We start from the raw sequence: 19,019 nt of genomic DNA on the forward strand, positions 1-19,019 counted from the left end.
GTAAAACATTGGCAAGGTAAGAAAACAACAACAAAAAGGAAATAAAAAATGAAAAAATGAAAGGTCTTTAATATGATAGTGATTTTAAAATTCATAATTATTACAAATGTTTATACCTAATGAATACATAAGCATGTGTTTAACTTATATGCCATTCAAGGTACAGTTACAGTCAAAACCAAGAATTATAAATCATGACAGTCAACTTTATAATAATCATTCTATCATATTACAAATGAAGTAGTAAAAATAAAAATTTTGAATCTCTTCATCTGAGTTCCAAAATCTTTTTCATTCACTCTGTCAGGATTGTTGTAATTAACTGGCTTTCCAGGCACAACATTTTTTCAAACACATAAAAAGATGAACTCTGACAAAAAGTTTCAAAATTCCACTTTTTAGTAACTTTGCTAAATATTTAATGTCGAATGACAAAAATTGCAGAATTAGTTTGATATTGTTTGGTCATCATTGTTGTACAGTTTTACACATGGCAAAATACTTGCCAAAAAATGGTTTAGAATTTTCAGGTTTTAAGTTGAGGGAAGTTTGTATGCTCATAAAAATTTTGATTGATGGGGGACTTATGAATGCATGGTATTTGACAGGTGCGGGTGAAAGCCCTACATGACTATCAAGCCAACAGGGAAGATGAGTTGTCTTTCTGTAAAGGTGCCATCATCACTAACGTTGTCAAGCATGACACTGGATGGTAAGATTTGCAATTATCCTCTACAGTCTTTATGATGAAAAATTCTTGGTGCTTTTGAAAATGAATTTCTTTTTTGATGACCCACCACAAATGTGGTCTAAAGCACTGAATTTCACTGATACTGACATCTCACCACTGTCCATATGGGTTGAAGTCTCAGGATTGGCCAGTATGCTATGTAGGCAAGCTTGCCAGAAGCTTCCCGTGTGTTGGTGGTTCATTCCAGAGTTTTTCAGGTTCTTCCATCACCAAATAGGTGTATAACCTGTCATGTGCTAAAAATGGTATTAAACCCATAACAAGAATAGCATCTGTGAGTTCTCATTTGTAATTCCAGGAGTTATGGCTTTTTCTTATATAGTATTTTCCTAAAATAGGGTAATCAGTCATGTCTGGTCGATTTTTCAGTATCCTGATCTGCAACTTTGGCAGATCATACAGAAATCCATCAACTTGATGAGCCACCAGAGACCAAAGGAGGTGGATAATGGGGGATCAGACCTAGTATATAAAGCCAGCAAACACCAAAGGTGGTGGATAATGGGGGATCAGTCAGCCCTAGTATATAAAGCCAGCAAACACCAAAGGTGGTGGATAATGGGGGATCAATCAGCCCTAGTATATAAAGCCAGCGAACACCAAAGGTGGTGGATAAAGGGGGATCAATCAGCCCTAGTATATAAAGCCAGCAAACACCAAAGGTGGTGGATAATGGGGGATCAATCAGCTCTAGTATATAAAACCAGCAAACACCAAAAGGTGGTGGATAATGGGGGATCAGTCAGCCCTAGTATATAAGGCCAGCAAACACCAAAGGTGGTGGATAATGGGGGATCGGCCCTAGCATATAAAGCCAGCACACACCAAAGGTGGTGGATAATGGGGGATCAGCCCTAGTATATAAAGCCAGCAAACACCAAAGGTGGTGGATAATGGGGGATCAGCCCCAGTATATAAAGCCAACGCTACACAGGAGCCTCCTCAGTACTAGATAAAATATCACCTGATCTGCATGAAATTAAAAATAATCTGACCTCAAGAGGCATTATCTAGAATTGCAGTTATTTTAAAGAAGTTCTTTATTTCATAGAAATTTTACTTTTAGGTCTGTTTGTCATTGTTTTTGCTACTTTCATCGAATGCAGGTGAATGTGACCTATATTTTACACTTAAATAAGATGGTTTTAATAGGGAATTCATTGATTGTGCAAGTTTTTTTTTTTTTTTTGAAGGGCATAATATTTTGGTAGGGAATTCATAGATTGAAAAAGGGGTTTTGATAGAGAATTCATTGATTTTGAGAAGGGCTTTGAAGGGCATTCATGTTTTGGTGGGGAATTAATAGATTGCAAAAGAGGGTTTTCTTAGAGAATTCATAGATTGCAAAAGAGGTGTTTTTTTTTAGAGAATTCATAGATTGCAAAAGATGTCTTTTAATAGGGAATTTATAGATTACAAAAGAGGTGTTTTCATAGAGAATTCATAGATTGCAAAAGATGGGTTTTCATAGAGAATTCATAGATTGCAAAAGAGGTGTTTTCATAGAGAATTCATATATTGCAAAAGAGGTGTTTTCATAGAGAATTCATAGATTGCATAAGAGGTGTTTTCATAGAGAATTCATCGATTGCAAAAGGTGTTTTCATAGAGAATTCATAGATTGCATAAGAGGTGTTTTCACAGAGAATTCATAGATTGCAAAAGAGGTGTTTTCATAGAGAATTCATAGATTGCATAAGAGGTGTTTTCACAGAGAATTCATAGATTGCAAAAGATGGGTTTTTATAGGTAATCCATTGAATGTAAAGAGGGGTATTCATAGGTAATTCATTGATTGTAAACAGGTATTTTCATAGAGAATTAATAGATTGCAAAGATGGGTTTTCATAGGTAATCCATTGAATGTAAAGAGGGGTTTTCATAGGTAATCCATTGATTGTAAACAGGTGTTTTCATGGAGAATTCATTGATTGCAAAAGAGGTGTTTTCATAAAGAATTCATAGATTGCAAAAGAGGTGTTTTCATAGAGAATTAATAGATTGCAAAAGCTGGGTTTTCATAGGTAATCCATTGATTGTAAACATGTTTTCATAGAGAATTCATTGATTGCATAAGAGGTGTTTTCATAGAGAATTCATTGATTGCAAAAGATGGGTTTTCGTAGATAATCCATTGAATGTAAAGAGGGGTTTTCATAGGTAATCCATTGATTGTAAACAGGTGTTTTCATAGAGAATTCATTGATTACAAAAGATGGATTTTCATTGGTAATCCATTGAAGGCAAAAGGTGTGTTTTCATAGAGAATTCATAGATTTCAAAAGAGGTGTTTTGATAGAGAATTCATTGATTGCAAAAGAGGTGTTTTCTTACAGAATTAATAGATTGCAAAAGATGGGTTTTCATAGGTAATCTGTTGAATGTAAAGAGGGGTTTTTCATAGGTAATCCATTGATTGTAAAGAGGTGTTTTCATACAGAATTCATAGGTTGCATAAGGTGTTTTCGTAGAGAATTAATAGATTACAAAAGAGGGGTTTTCATAGGTAATCCATTGAAGGCAAAAGGTGTGTTTTCATAGGTAATCCATTGAAGGCAAAAGGTGTGTTTTCATAGAGAATTCATAAATTGCAAAAGAGGGGGTCCCCGAGTGGCTGAGTGGTCTAAAGCGCTCTCCGTTACAGATCACTACCATCTCACCTCTGCCTGTGTGGGTTCGAGTCTCGCATTCGGCCAATGTGGGAATGTGAGAAAGCTTGGCAGTAGCTTCTCGTGGGTGAGTGGTTCTTTCTGGGGTTTCCCTGGGTTCTTCCTCCACCATTAATATTGGCCGCCATGTATAGCCTATTGTGTGCTGAAAAATTGCGTTAAACCCTACAACAACAACAACAGCAAAAGAGGGGTTTTCATGGGTAATCCATTGATTGCAAAAAGGGGGTTGATGGGCATTCATTTTTTGGTAGGGAATCCTTGGATTGCTAAAGAGAATATTAATGGGTATTAATGCTTTGTGTGTACACTTATTCAGTCATGCCTGTTCATAAGTGCATATCTGTCACTGTGTCTGATATGTTACTTTCAGTAAAATGGTGGAAATTTAAACCTCTTGTATTTTTGTTTTTACCTTTTGATTCATTTATCTTATAATGTTGATATTTTTTTTTATTTCATTTTGCACTATTCTTTATATTTTTAGTTTTAGAACTTTATTTTTCATAGGCCTGATCTTGCCATTATTGTACTGACAATATTATAGTATATTTATCAGTATATATATAAATAATAATAATTTTATCATTTTTGTCGGTTTTAATGTCATTTTTAATTATTGGCTATATCATCATTTCATTTAGCAGGTATTGAACCTGTAACTCTTGAATTATGATGCAAAATGAGCTACCATGGCTAATATACTTTAATTAATTCATTCTTTCACTCTGGCTGTTGCCATTTTGCCAGTGCAGCCTATTACAATAAAATAAATATTGTGAATTTTGTGGAGGACACATTTTTGTGGATTGAGTTGTTGTTACAAACATTGAATTTAAAGGAACAATGTTTCTTGTTTGAAATTTAAAAAAAAAAATTTAAGTGCCGAATTAAGTACTAGAACAAAAGCCAGTAGGTCTTGTTTCAGATTAATGCAGAATCTCACAAAAATTAAATAAATAAATGATCCCTTTCTGCATGCTTTGTCAGGTGGCGGGGAGACTATGGTGAGAAGAAGCAGTACTGGTTTCCCTACAATTTTGTTGAGGAGATTGAACCACAGGATGAGTCAGCTGAATCTGCACCTTTAGGAGCCATGCAGAAAGGGGCCATAGATGTACAATGCTGTATTGTTGGTAAGGGCTAGAAATATATTTATTGCATTTCCCACAGTGTGGTATGATGGAACGACTTGGATCATAAGAGGGTCATTTTCTCTAACTGTGGAGGTGATTAGACCTCAGAATAGGTACCTGATTGGTCAGTTACATAAAAGGTACCTGATTGGTCAGTTACAGAATAGGCATCTGATTGGTCAGTTACAGAAAAGGCACCTGATTGGTCAGTTACAGAATAGGCATCTGATTGGTCAGTTACAGAATAGCCATCTGATTGGTCAGTTACAGAAAAGGCACCTGATTGGTCAGTTACAGAATAGGTACCTGTTTGGTCAGTTATAGAATAGGCACCTGATTAGTCTGTTATGGAATAGGTACATGACTGGTCAGTTACAGAATATGTGCCTGATTTGTCATTTACCTGTTTTGACAAGAAAATTTGACATACACTTGTACTTGTCTCTGGGTGAACAATACATTGATATAATAATAACATTTTTCGGGGTCCCTTGTGTTGCTAATTGGAGTTAATGTATGAAAATCAAACCTGGTACAAAGGTGGACATGAAGACTATAGAGTAAATTACATTTTAAAGGTAGGCCTGAATGCTATGTACCACAATCAGGAATCTTAATTTGCTAGACATTTTATGTGCCTCATGAAAGCTTGATGCAGATTCATTCACTGAATTAGGAAATATTCAGCTGTTTAATTGGGACCCCTGCAGAATAGCCAAGTAATGTTGTTATAAATAGCCCAACATGTACAAACGAGTTTGTGATGTCACAAGAGAAACCCAGGATGACTAACAATGTGGCTTATTGGTGTGACAGTCAACAATAGCACCAATAATAGGTTTTGCTTTGCAACATTGTTTTAATGATGTTCAGATTTCCATTAAGTGAGTTTAAATTGTGTTTACATTGACTTTGGTGTCAAACTCTTGCAAGAATGATCCCAATAAAAGGAAATGTGTGTTAGCAAATCATTTTCTTCACAAAAAGATGTGCAGACCTTTTGTACAATAGTAGTAGTCAGATGCCAAGCAAACAGTTGTATTTTTTGTTGATTATATGTTTGGACAACAAGAATAAATAACTTTAAAAGAGTCTTGTATGTTTATTACATGTTACAGAAAAGTCACATGACATGAATCATTTAACAGTAAAAGTTTGATGATTGATAATTTTCCATAAATACCAAATGAAATTGATTACTGCAATAAATAATAATGTGTGAAGATAGCAATTTCCGGAGAGGAGACACTACGCTACTAGTCTGACACTGCTTTATATTCATCTGTTGCTGTAGTCATCTGTCCACACCAAGTCTTCTGCATTCTCTCTATCTTTGCCAAGTATTCTGCATTCTCTTTCTCACTCTCTCTGGTAATAAAATCAGTAGCTTCTGATGTTCAATTTTTGTTTTGTTGAGGCTGATGCACCTTCTGTTTTAAATCTTCTCTTTCAGTGTTTTGTCCTTGTCTTTGTGCAGTTTAAATTCGCATCTTTTTCTACTGATGGTAATTCAGAATAATGATATTCACTCTCAGATGTAACTTGGAGTCCTTCAGCATATTTTTCAGTGATCTGTTATCTCCCCTTTCTTGTTGTGAATTAAACCAACAGTTTTTTTGTTATTATAACATCCATATAAATATATTATTATACATGTAGCTAAGAACATCTTTAACAATAATGGGACTTTAGGATATAATTTAATATCGATGTGTCTGCTTCAGAGAGATGCACTTGTCAAGAAAACCATATTTAATCCAAGGCAAGTTTATGAAGAGAACCATGTTTTACCAACAGAAGTTTATCATACATTTATTTTTTCCAGTAGTGGAAAAATAAGAAAGTAACTCAACCAGTATAGGGTATTTGTTTATATAGTACTTTTAATAAATAAATTGCATGTATTGTGGAAATATGATTACAGCTTTGCAGTCATGTGCAGTCTTAACTTTATATCTCTCTCACATAAGAATTTATTGATTTTATGCATTGCATTTCCTGGTTCTATTTTTCATAACAATGTAAGAGTGCAGATTTACTTCAGCTAATATGTCCACCAACAACACACTTCCTTGTCATGATCCAGTCATGAACAACCTTTATAAATTCACAATCAACCATGGTATAAGAATATTTAATTGCAATGCAGGGTTTCTCTTGTGACATCAAACAGACTCAAGTCAGGGAAACTGACAAAGTTGTCCACGGCCTAGAGCCAATATTTTGCTATGCTTCTTTAAAGTTAAATATCTCGCTAACCATTGATCTCATGAGTCAGAATGTTCAGGTATTGCATAAATTATATACAGAATAATTTAGAAGTATGTTGTAATGCAGGTCTCAGGTATACCTTTAGCATTATTGGTCAGGATTTGATAGAGTTAATACCCCTGTTTGAGTTCGAAACTTTGAGGCCCATAATCTGTTTTGCTCAATGATTTAAATATGAGTCGATGAATTAAAGATAAATTCTATACACAGATTTGTAATAATAATATCTAAGGCATAGTTGATGTTCAGCATCTTTTGGATGTTATTGTACAGTGTTGTGGTCCATTTTGACTTTGTATTTCAGCATTAGATACATAGCTATTACAAATTAGATTTTGCTGATCGTTCCTTTTACAATAAGACTGCTTATTATTATAAAAAAAAAAAAACAATGTGAATTCACTCTTTCTTGGAGACCAGTTATTGTGAATTTCATGCTTGTTACCTTGAATTTAAAAACTCGAGTAATATTGGTCCTTGCATGGAACATTAGGATCCCTTGCACAATCCATGAATTTTTAATGTCGATAAAAATTACCTATTTTTCAAAACCGGAAAAAGTCATATCCATTTGAACTAATCAGTTACCCATTGCAAAAGAATACTGTGAAATCACATAGGCAGTACACAGCATCACCTATGTTGAGGCCTCAAAGGTGACCACAAAATCACACAGACATCACACAGCATCAGCACTGGCAAGGTCTAGAGATATGTTTAACCTCAGTGACACTCATTTCTAGAACTGCTGTAGGCTTAGCTTTCTATCATAAGACTGCTTTTCACAGGACACTTGCATTTTCAGAGCAATCAGCACGAAGGGGTGAACGGTATTACTTTAAAATATTTACACGGTCACGAGGAACACCATTAGAGGTGGCAGTGGATTGTGAAGCAGAGATGAAGGACTGGATGGAAAACATTACTCTTTGCGCCAGTAATCTTCAGGATGTAAGTAATATCTTCCCTGATGCATAACAAAACTGAAGGTTCAAGTCTAAAAATGCATTAAAATGTCCTGTAAGGTCATGGCTGTATTGACTATGGCTAATGTAAGCTAATGCTGGGTTAACTGTCCAGCAAGATAGCTTGCAGTTAGGAATGCATGGAAAGTTCATTTCACTCGCATAACAATTCACCAACTAAAACCAGTAGAACCTAGAGACATTCCCTTAATTTGCTTGGAGAATTGTTCACCTTATATGAATTTAGACTGATTTACTCATAGATATTTACAAGATAAACATTTGTCAAGACAAAGTAAGAGTGTGTTTATCTGCGAAGATTAAGTTTTATAAACTGGAAAAATTCAGTGTTATGCCAATGGGATGCAAACATTTATCTATGATATTGATGGTTTCAATGAGGATGACAGGCCATTTAGTAGAGCGTAATTCTCTTTTAGTCAAACAGTGAACATTTTTTTTACTGAATACACATACTTGTCAACTCTTATGACGGGAGAAAAAAACTCCCCATTTTTGAGGCCCTACCATGCCTATCTCCTGATTTCATAATATCTCCCATGTTTGTATACAACTCCTGATTATTACATTATGTCTGTTGATTTTCATTTCTCCTAAAAATAATTCTACATAAATAGATATGTCACATGCAATCCACAGAAATCATGCTCTGATTTATCACCTGTGAATATTGTTGTGATGAAATAATTATGACATTAGAATGAATCTTTTCTTAAGTAAATAGAATGTTAAGTTTGAACCTTATTTATGAATATTTTTATCCCCACAACAATACTAAAGTCAGAAAATAAAGTGCAACAAAAATAGACCACAGCAATAAAATTGTGAGGAATTAGTTTCTATCCCATGAATGATCACTGTTAATGCTGTATCGTCTCCATTCCCAAAAAATAAACTTACATGAGTAAATACCTGGCGTTACTTTACCACATATACAGATGTTAATTACATCATTAAATTAAAAGAAGGAACAGGTTCTTCGTTATTGTATCATACAAATTGTAACATTTATTTATTGCATTATCCATAAGTGTTTCTCAGTTGAAATTCACCTTGTCACCAAATTGTTCATTTTATTGAGGTAATCAGTACAAAGTCCTATCCATGCCATTAGAAATTACAACTCTTTGCAAGGTTTAAATTAAACCCAAGCACTGACTTGCTTGATATGTATGGAGGATTTTACGCTATGCTGTCTAAGCATAGAGGCCTGACCTTTGATCGCAGAATCAGTGGCTCTGCATATGATTAGTGTTTGCACATGTGAAAGAATTAAACCTTGGATATGAATACAATGTGTCAACTTGCTTAGGATATTTCTTTTGCAAAAATTGGATTAGATATTTTAATCTTGAAATAAGGGATTGGATTAGATATTTTAATCTTGAAATAAGGGATTGGATTAGATATTTTAATCTTGAAATAAGGGATTGGATTAGATATGTTAATCTTGAAATAAGGGATTGGATTAGATATTTTAATCTTGAAATAAGGGATTGGATTAGATATGTTAATCTTGAAATAAGGGATTGGATTAGATATGTTAATCTTGAAATAAGGGATTGAATTAGATATTTTAATCTTGAAATAAGGGATTGGATTAGATATTTTAATCTTGAAATAAGGGTTTGGATTAGATATTTTAATCTTGAAATAAGGGATTGTATTAGATATGTTAATCTTGAAATAAGGGATTGTATTAGATATGTTAATCTTGAAATAAGGGATTGTATTAGATATGTTAATCTTGAAATAAGGGATTGGATTAGCCACTGACTACATTTGTACCATCAGTTTGCCATTACTACCAGCCACTGACTACATTTGTACCATCAGTTTACCATTACTACCAGCCACTGACTACATTTGTACCATCAATTTGCAAGTGCTACCAGTCACTGACTACATTTGTACCATCGGTTTGCCATTACTACCAGCCACTGACTACATTTGTACCATCGGTTTGCCATTACTACCAGCCACTGACTACATTTGTACCATCAATTTTCCATTACTGCCAGCCACTGACTGCATTTGTACCATCAGTTTGCCATTACTACCAGCCACTGACTACATTTGTACCATCAGTTTGCCATTACTACCAGCCACTGACTACATTTGTACCATCAGTTTGCCATTACTACCAGCCACTGACTACATTTGTACCATCAGTTTATCATTACTACCAGCCACTGACTACATTTGTACCATCAATTTTCCATTACTACCAGCCACTGACTACATTTGTATCATCAGTTTACCATTACTACCAGCCACTGACTACATTTGTACCATCAATTTTCCATTACTACCAGCCACTGACTACATTTGTACCATCAGTTTGCCATTACTACCAGCCACTGACTACATTTGTACCATCAGTTTATCATTACTACCAGCCACTGACTACATTTGTACCATCAATTTTCCATTACTACCAGCCACTGACTACATTTGTATCATCAGTTTACCATTACTACCAGCCACTGACTACATATGTACCATCAGTTTACCATTACTACCAGCCACTGACAACATTTGTACCATCAGTTTGCCATTACTACCAGCCACTGACTAAATTTGTACCATCAGTTTACCATTACTACCAGTCACTGACTACATTTGTACCATCAGTTTATCATTACTACCAGTCACTGACTACATTTGTACCATCAGTTTGCCATTACTACCAGCCACTGACTACATTTGTACCATCAGTTTACCATTACTACCAGCCACTGACTACATTTGTACCATCAATTTGCAAGTGCTACCAGTCACTGACTTCATCTTTATCATAATTTTACAAGTACTAACAGTTTACTATTAATGCCAGCTATTGTCACATCTTTACTATCAGTTTGAAGGTAGTACTGTCATTTACTAAACTTGACTGTCAGGTTTACTATTAGTAGCAGCCATTGGCCACATCTATACCATCAGTTTGCAAGTGCTATTAGTCACTGACAAAACTTTACCATCAGTTTGCAAATATTACCAGTAGATTTTTACTGTCAGCTTGCAAGTTGTACTGGTCATTCAATTGATCTTTACCATTAGTTTGCAAGTTGCACTGGTCATTGACTATATCTTTACCACCAGTTTGCAAGTTTTACTGGTCATTGGCGATATCTTTACCACCAGTTTGCAAGTTGTACTGGTCATTGACTATATCTTTTCCACCAGTTTGCAAGCACTTGTAGCCATGGACTACATCTAACTTTGTGCTTTATACCTGATGTTTTTCCCAGTGTATTTTTTGGAGCCTGTCCATCTGGATATATATGTCAGTGTGCTTGTGCATGTGTGTGTGCCTGTACATGTCTGTGTGAATCTGTATGTCTGTGTGCCTGTGTATGTCTGTGTGCTTGTGTGCATGCATGTGTGTTAGTGTAATGTTGTACAGGTTCTTTACTGTTTGAGGTAGACAATTTAAACCTTGGACTATGATTGGAGATAGCCTGTAGATTCGCACATTGGTTTTAGAATTTAGATCCATCCTTGCACGTGGAGCTTGTGTATATATGTATTATCTTATGTATAATCTTATGAGGTAGGGTTAACTGAGAAAATTGTGGAAATAATTCTGCAGATGACCAGGTTTGTTATTTGAATATAAAGCAGGCTTACTGTGTTAAATTCAATCTTGATACTACTTTTTCTAATCAAGAATTTTTCATATGGTTTCAGAAAATTATCAGGGTAAATTTGCTTATTGAGGTGGGTACGTTTAGCTTGAGTGTTGTGGCTAACATGGTTCTATTCTCTCCTGGTTTTTGTCTTTTATTCAGACATGACTGTGTTTCAATAACAGGATGAAGCAGAATATAACCTGTGCAGTTTACTGGGATTTCTTTTCCTTTCTTTTTGCACAGGGATATTTGAATATTTGTTCTTTTCTTGCTCAAGTAACTTGTGTTGGCATGGTTTTGTTTGGTTTTGTGTGATTTAACACCACTTTTCAGCACATTATAAGCTATACTTGCAACCAGTATATTTTGTGGAGGAAGTACCCGGGAAGACCCTGGGAAGAAACAGTGAAGCTTCTGGCACACTTTGTCACATATACATGTTCATTGAGGCAAGACTCGAACTCACTCAGACAGCAGTGTGATGTGTGAGTGATCTGTAATGGAGAGTGCCTTAGACTACTTGTACATCTGATCTCCATGTGTGTAGAAAGGTGAATGTTTTTTGTTTTCTCTTGCAATTACTAATAATCCTTTATTGGCTTATGTAAAAATATTGAATTAAAGGTGCAGAAAGTATATTAACGCAATTAACCTTAAAAATTTTATATGTATTTCATGTAATTCTATTTCCTGGTGTTTCTGTTTTATTTAGGGTATCTCATTGTTTTGGCATATTGAGTCAAACATTTGTTTATTCGTTTATTTGCTTACATATGTGTATACTGGCTTACTCATCCATTCCATTTACCTAGTAATTCATCCATTCAACCATTTATCTGACTTCGTGTCACATTTGATTAGCTAAATACTCAGATTTCCTAAAGTTAATACCATTATAAGTTCAAGCTTGCAGTGGATTACTAAGTGCATAATATAATAATTTGCCAAAGAAAACTAATGGCATGGACACAGTGCTTTTTGATTCAGTTGGATTTTTTTGTTTCTTCAGTTTATTAGCAATTAAAAATCATCTATTATCTAGCTGGTACAAATAATGCTTATTTCTTTCCATAATGTATGTCTGCAGTTTACTACAAGGCTGAAAATCACATGATCATTATATTATTATGTTATTGTTATGACATTGCTTTGTTTCCTTTGTATATTGTAGCAGTGTAAATTCTGGCTAGAATTGACCATAAGATAATATAATTTTTCTGAATAAATAATGAGTTATGAAATAACAGTAGTATGAGAAAGACCCACATGAAAATCACTCAGTGTCTTGTGAAGTTATTACAAATGTACAACCAGCTGTAAAGTGGCTTCATAGACTTGATGTCCCACAATTCTTACATGACCTCAGTTAGTATATCATGGGAAAAAAATGTACAGGTAAAACCCATTTTAATGCAATTCCTCTTATAACGTGATTGCAGCATGGGTCCCATTTTTTAATTTATTAAGTTGACCTCTTTTTTGCATTCTGAATAGATGCTCTTGGTAAAGCTGATTATTTGTATCTGTAGCAGATTTTTAAACCCAGTATTGTTTAATGTTGCCTTAACTTCACCGTGCTCCGTTTGTTCCATATTGGCATGTATACAATTCAGAACTGAAATATATTTGATGTCTGATGAAAGCCGTGCAAACAAAACAAACGATATATGAGAGGATAGTTTAAACTGATGACTGACATTTCAGTGCACATTTTCTATGAAGAAATTTTTCGAAAAATTTGTCAACGCAATCCCACTTATATCACATTGTTATTCTTTGGACCCCAAACATCGCATTATAACGGGTTTTACCTGTACTTTGCAGCCATAAATTTTTAATGGCCCATATATTGTGTTTAGTGCTACCCTTGTCCTTTCATCCATGTGTCCATCAGACCTTTATTTACTTTTGAATTCAGGTAATTTCTGGCATAGTGGTGAACATCCATATTTGGTTCACACATTTTTTATATATTTGATAATAGGCTGTATGCACATTAATGAGTGAAAATTTCTTGAGTTTTTAAATGTCATCTTTGCCCTAAATTTGTGAACACATTTAATTTTTCATTTGGAATCCTTCTTAGTCTACCATTAAGTTGTTGGCTGTACTGGTCATATCCCAGATGAGATTATGTCATGGCCTATTGTCTGTCATCTGCCAGCTTTAAAATCAGTCAGGACAAGTTTGTTGTTGCTATTCCATCTAAACTGTTTGGAGGCTTGCCATGAAAATTTATATACCCATGCATGCCAAGGTCTAGTTGGTATTACATGTAAATGGTCAAATTGATGGTTACATTAGTGTGTGGTTTTCACTAAAAGACTTCTTACAATGATGTTTAGTTGATTCTAAATTTATCTGAAAGCATCCTGGTAAGAAGACCATTCATTGTTACAGAACTCTGCCATAAAATATAGCTGTCATTTCTGTAAGAGAAAAAAAAAAAGCATTAAGCATATTCTAATAAACCACTGAATGGAATCTGACCAACCTTGACATAAAGTATATTGTCATGAAGATCTTTGAGTTTTACATCAGTGGTGCTGGTCTGTGATTAAGTACTGCCACTCTTACACAAAATATAAAAACCTTTTAACAACTTCTTAAATAGTTGGATAGAATTTGATCAAACTTTACATAATGCAGGTTGGTGCGAAGACCATTAATATTTCTATGAATGATGCTGGTGCGCAATCAAAAATGGACACTGTTCAGTGTTACTAAAAGTAACTTCAAATGACCTCAGAAATTGATCAGCATTGTTTTTTTTTATGAAATTCAGCAGAAAGCATTCTGGCAGTGAGTGCTTTCAGATTTATACTCATGATGCTTTTTTTTTTTTTTACCTTGTTACTTAAATAGAAAATACTTTAAATGACTTCTTTAAAAAAAAGTACAGAATTTTACAAAATTTTACAGTCTTGTAGGGCTTTCAAATTTGTACAGATGATGCCAATCTGCTATGAGATATGGCAAGAGAAGCTTTTAATAATTTCTTTTAAACAGAAGCTTGACATCATTTGACACAGTGTCATAGCTTGAATGCCTTTCAGATTTATACAGATGATAACATTCCACCATGAAATATTGCCACAGTTCCTGGGTACTAAAAGTAGAAAAATATTTGAACAGAGTTATATTTATTTTTTTATAAAACGAAACACTGAGCAGAATTTAACTCTTTATAGAAAGACACAAGTAGTCTTCATCAGTTTGTTAAATTTTACTGATTGCAATTAAACAATCAATTTTTGTACACAGAAGATGATGCTAAGCATTTCTAATATCACCTACTTCACTGACATTGACAAACTCCTGTTTCAGTGTAGGTATTGTTTGTCAACATTAGTATTTACATGAAAGATGTTAAAAGACTTTGAGTTTGTTGTATCTACCCTGCAGACTTAATCATTAATCATCCAAATGGCAGTTGATATTGTTCCACCCCCACCCCCAACCCAACCCTAAATTTTAGAACAGTTTTGTTGGGAATTATTTTCATGGTCTCCGTTTTTAGATATAGAAATAACTACACAGTGTGCAGTTACCTTATGGACAGTTTGACAGGGTCCAGTGCAATGGACAGGGTCCAGTTTCCTTTGGTCATTAATTTTTAAGGTCTGCTTAACATAGTCTTCTACAACAACATTTATTTCCTGATTTACAATTGCTTTGATCCTTAATTGTGTAAACAAAAAAAATGTTTTTCAGTAGTTTTATTATTCCATCATTCTGAACCATTTGTTTATATTTTGGTTCATTGGATCTTTGATTAGCAAAAGCTGTCGGATTTACATGATTGGTCTGCAGTAACTTCAATGAATGCCTAATAGCATTGTCTTAATAACGTTCTTTGCTGAAAATGGAAGTGCTGTATTGGCTTATCTGTGTAATCTTAAAGAATCAGTAGCCCATAATGTAGACAAATTTGAAAATTCATTAGTTAGTGGCAGGATTAATCCACATATAAATATTTGTATAAAAATGCATGAAAGAAACATGATAATGCCTTTCCTGTTTATTACTGGCCCAAATTTTGTATTTTGTTGTGTTTTTCTTGATGGAGATATTGTACAAGTGTTATGGCGCTTAACAAGTGAGTCTACCCCTAGATGAGAAGCCATTATCTGTTCTTGAAATTTTATTGCTGTTGATATTTGTTATGGTAATCTGTTTAGCTTGAATTTAAAATGTTCACAAATTAAAGGACTGTGCCAGTTTATGAGACTTCCAACTCTGGAGGGCAAATTAGCACTGCATGGATTGATTGATTTGTATTTTTACAGCACACCAGCACTGTTAGGCTATTTAGCGCCAAACAAAAGGTTGTATGTATGATCATTTAAAAATGATAAAAGGTTTCATATTGACTAACAATATAAAAACCAAATAGTTGAAAGTAAAGCAAGAAGATGGTAAGGGTAATATATAAAGCTTCCCGAACAACGGGGAATTAAATGGTGTATGTTAATAAAAACAGATGAAAAGTTATTGAAAATAAGGGATGGTATGTGCATTACATAAAATAGCTCTAGGTGATGGCATAAAAGTTATAGCTTAGAATAAATGTTTACTTCTTTCAAGAATTCTATAATACAAATGACGTTGATTCTATCAGAAATGTTATGCACATTGTAGTACTGATTGCATGTAGGTTGGAGGTCAAAACACTCTATCATAAAGTGTTTAATAGTGAATGGCACTGCATGGAACTATTGAGTGAGAAAATATACCAGTATTCATTTTAAAGAATTTTCAGCATGTGCTTTAAGTGTATGAGCTTTAAATGTGTGAATGCTTATAGGTATCAGTGCCTTTTTCATAAATTTTTTTGGAAAACAATTCTTCAATGAATATTTTAAGCACACATACTATATTTGTATCCTTCCAGAACAGCAATATAAGAATTATTGAGAAGAAGAAGCAGATAGCTCAAGAATTTTCAGATCTCATTGTTTACTGTATAGCCGTGCCCTTTGATCCAGAAAGTGAGTAATATAATCTCAGATTTATTTCTCTGCCTACCTGTCCTCTCTCTGTCTACATGTCCATTTCTTTTTTTCTACATTTATTATTAGACTTGAACCAAATGTGATGACAGCTTCATCTGAACAACAGCTTGGATGAGTTAGGTGATGATCTCCTTCTCTGCATATTTCTTAGAGTTATGCCCCTTGATTGTCATGGCATAGGAGTTACTAATGCACATACCTTGTGAACACTCTCACTTCAACATTTATTAATAGATTTTAAACCAGTTTGCTGTGGAACTTTAATCTCAGCAAAAACTTTGACAAGTTCAGCGATGAGCACATGGTGCACATGCTTAAAAGTTATGACCCTTGCATACCTGCCAACCATTATGCTTTTGGCATAATCATGATGCTTTTGGCATAATCATTATGCTTTTGGCTTAATCATGATGCTTTTGGCATAATCATTATGCTTTTGGCTTAATCATTATGCTTTTGGCATAATCATTATGCTATTTTACACTGAATTACATCTTATGCTCACCTGTATATGGATTTTGCTTATTTGGTATATTTCTCTCACCCCTCCAATAAAATATATTTAAGAAAAAAAAAAACAAATATAAAGTTGTTTTCTTGTTTTTATTAAGAGCTCAGTAATCTGACACATCGTATTTCAGAAATGAAGGCTTCTTCATAACTGGTTTAAGAATACACTTCTTCATCATACACCTACATACACTTTCCTAAAGTACACTATCATTATGTTCTATTATAGCAGCTGTAGGGCATATTTCGAAGAAAACAGACTCTTTTTTCTACTTTGAAACTTTGGTCTCAGGTTTATTGTTGCAGTTCATATTTTGTACAGCACCAGTATATAGTTATTTGGTACTAAAAGTCAAGTTGAATGGATTCTGTTCGTTGTAATGAGAGGAGAGTTTTTAAAATAATTTTAGTAGATGGAATAGAAAAAGACAAAAACCAGAATCCTTCAAAGACAAATGACATAATACAGCACTTAAGTCTTGGGCCACATCATGCCTGATACAAGCTCTGTGGTACGGATTTTAAGATCAGTTATGATGGTAAATTTGATGTGGAAAAACTCATGAAAACAATGAAGCACATCAAACTAGATCGTCTTACTAATTTGAATGCTAAGGTAACTGCCTTTTTACAGCAATGTATCAACTTTCAAAAAGCTACTGGTGCTGAAAAATGTTAATGTCCAGTCATGATATCCTGATTTCCATGTTAATTTCCGGTCATGATATCCTGATTTTCATGTTAATGTCTGGTCATGATATCCTGATTTCCATGTTAATGTCCGGTCATGATATCCTGTTCTCCATGTTAATGTCCAGTCATGATATCCTGATTTCCATCTTAATGTCTGGTCATGATCCTGATTTCCATTTATTGTCTAGTCATGATATCCTGATTTCCATATTAATGTCCAGTCATGATATCCTGATCTCCATGTTAATTTCTGGTCATGATATCCTGATTTCCATGTTAATGTCTGGTCATGATATCCTGATTTCCATGTTAATGTCTGGTCATGATATACTGATTTCCATGTTAATGTCTGGTCATGATACCCTGATTTCCATGTTAATTTTCGGTCATGATATCCTGATTTCCATGTTAATGTCTGGTCATGATATCTTGATTTCCATGTTAATGTCTGGTCATGATATCCTGATTTCCATGTTAATTTTTGGTCATGATATCATGATTTCCATGTTAATTTTTGGTCATGATATCCTGATTTCCATGTTAATGTCTGGTCATGATATCCTGATTTCCATGTTAATGTCCGGTCATGATATCCTGATTTCCATGTTAATGTCTGGTCATGATATCCTGATCTCCATGTTAATGTCCAATCAAGATATCATGATTTCTATATTAATGTCCAATTAAGATATCATGATTTACTTGTTAAAATTCAGTTATGATGTCCTGATTTTCATGTTAATGCCCAGTCATGATATCCTGATTTCCATGTTAATGTCCAATCATGTTATCCTGATTTCAGGGATACAAAGCTACTGAATTTGACTATCCCTAGATGAGATATCACACCATTGCAGGTAACCTCCCAGTAGATATTCTCTGCTGAAGTGGCCCAAGCCAGCAAGTTTAAGTGATCTGATTAAGAGCAAAACAACAATAAACAGAGAATGAAATGGGGTGGGTGGGTGAGAATTAGGGATATGTGTAAACTAACGACCTACTAATCACAATTCTTGTTTGATATTTTGACCATAAGGTCACCAGGGTAAGGTGCCTATTATTGGTGATTTCTTTTTTTTGTTTCAGGGCCTTCTGGCAACCCCTGTGAAATGTCTTCGTTCCAAGAAGCTAAAGCAGAAAAGTATTGTGCCAAGACAAGAGCAAAGCAATTTGTTTCATATCCTTTCGTGACTAAATTCATCAAAGCAGCAAGCTTTTGTTATTAGTTGAGTTGATACCAATTTCACAGACAATTTTGATTCAGCAGGCACCACTAATATATTTATACTTTATTTCTTTGAGCTGTTCTGCATTTTTGTCATAGATGCTTGCTGCATTTAAATTTTCAACAGGAGT

At 34.3% G+C, this 19,019-nt stretch overlaps 1 protein-coding gene across 5 annotated transcripts in view; it reads left to right on the forward strand.

The window, feature by feature from the left end:
* LOC149780075 (1-phosphatidylinositol 4,5-bisphosphate phosphodiesterase gamma-1-like) overlaps nucleotides 1–19,019 on the forward strand; it is a 209,858-nt gene that overhangs the window by 136,874 nt on the left and 53,965 nt on the right. For all 5 annotated transcript variants that reach the window (XM_089936833.1, XM_089936830.1, XM_089936832.1 and 2 more), the window contains exons 23-27: nucleotides 609–712; nucleotides 4,411–4,556; nucleotides 7,633–7,778; nucleotides 16,340–16,436; nucleotides 18,750–18,839. In XM_089936833.1, the coding sequence (XP_089792959.1) occupies nucleotides 609–712; nucleotides 4,411–4,556; nucleotides 7,633–7,778; nucleotides 16,340–16,436; nucleotides 18,750–18,839 (583 nt within the window). The remainder of the gene's footprint in view (nucleotides 1–608; nucleotides 713–4,410; nucleotides 4,557–7,632; nucleotides 7,779–16,339; nucleotides 16,437–18,749; nucleotides 18,840–19,019) is intronic.

The sequence above is a fragment of the Sinohyriopsis cumingii genome, chromosome 16 (assembly GCF_028554795.1).
Source record: "Sinohyriopsis cumingii isolate HCF-2022 chromosome 16, ASM2855479v2, whole genome shotgun sequence".
NCBI classification, from domain to species: domain Eukaryota; kingdom Metazoa; phylum Mollusca; class Bivalvia; order Unionida; family Unionidae; genus Sinohyriopsis; species Sinohyriopsis cumingii.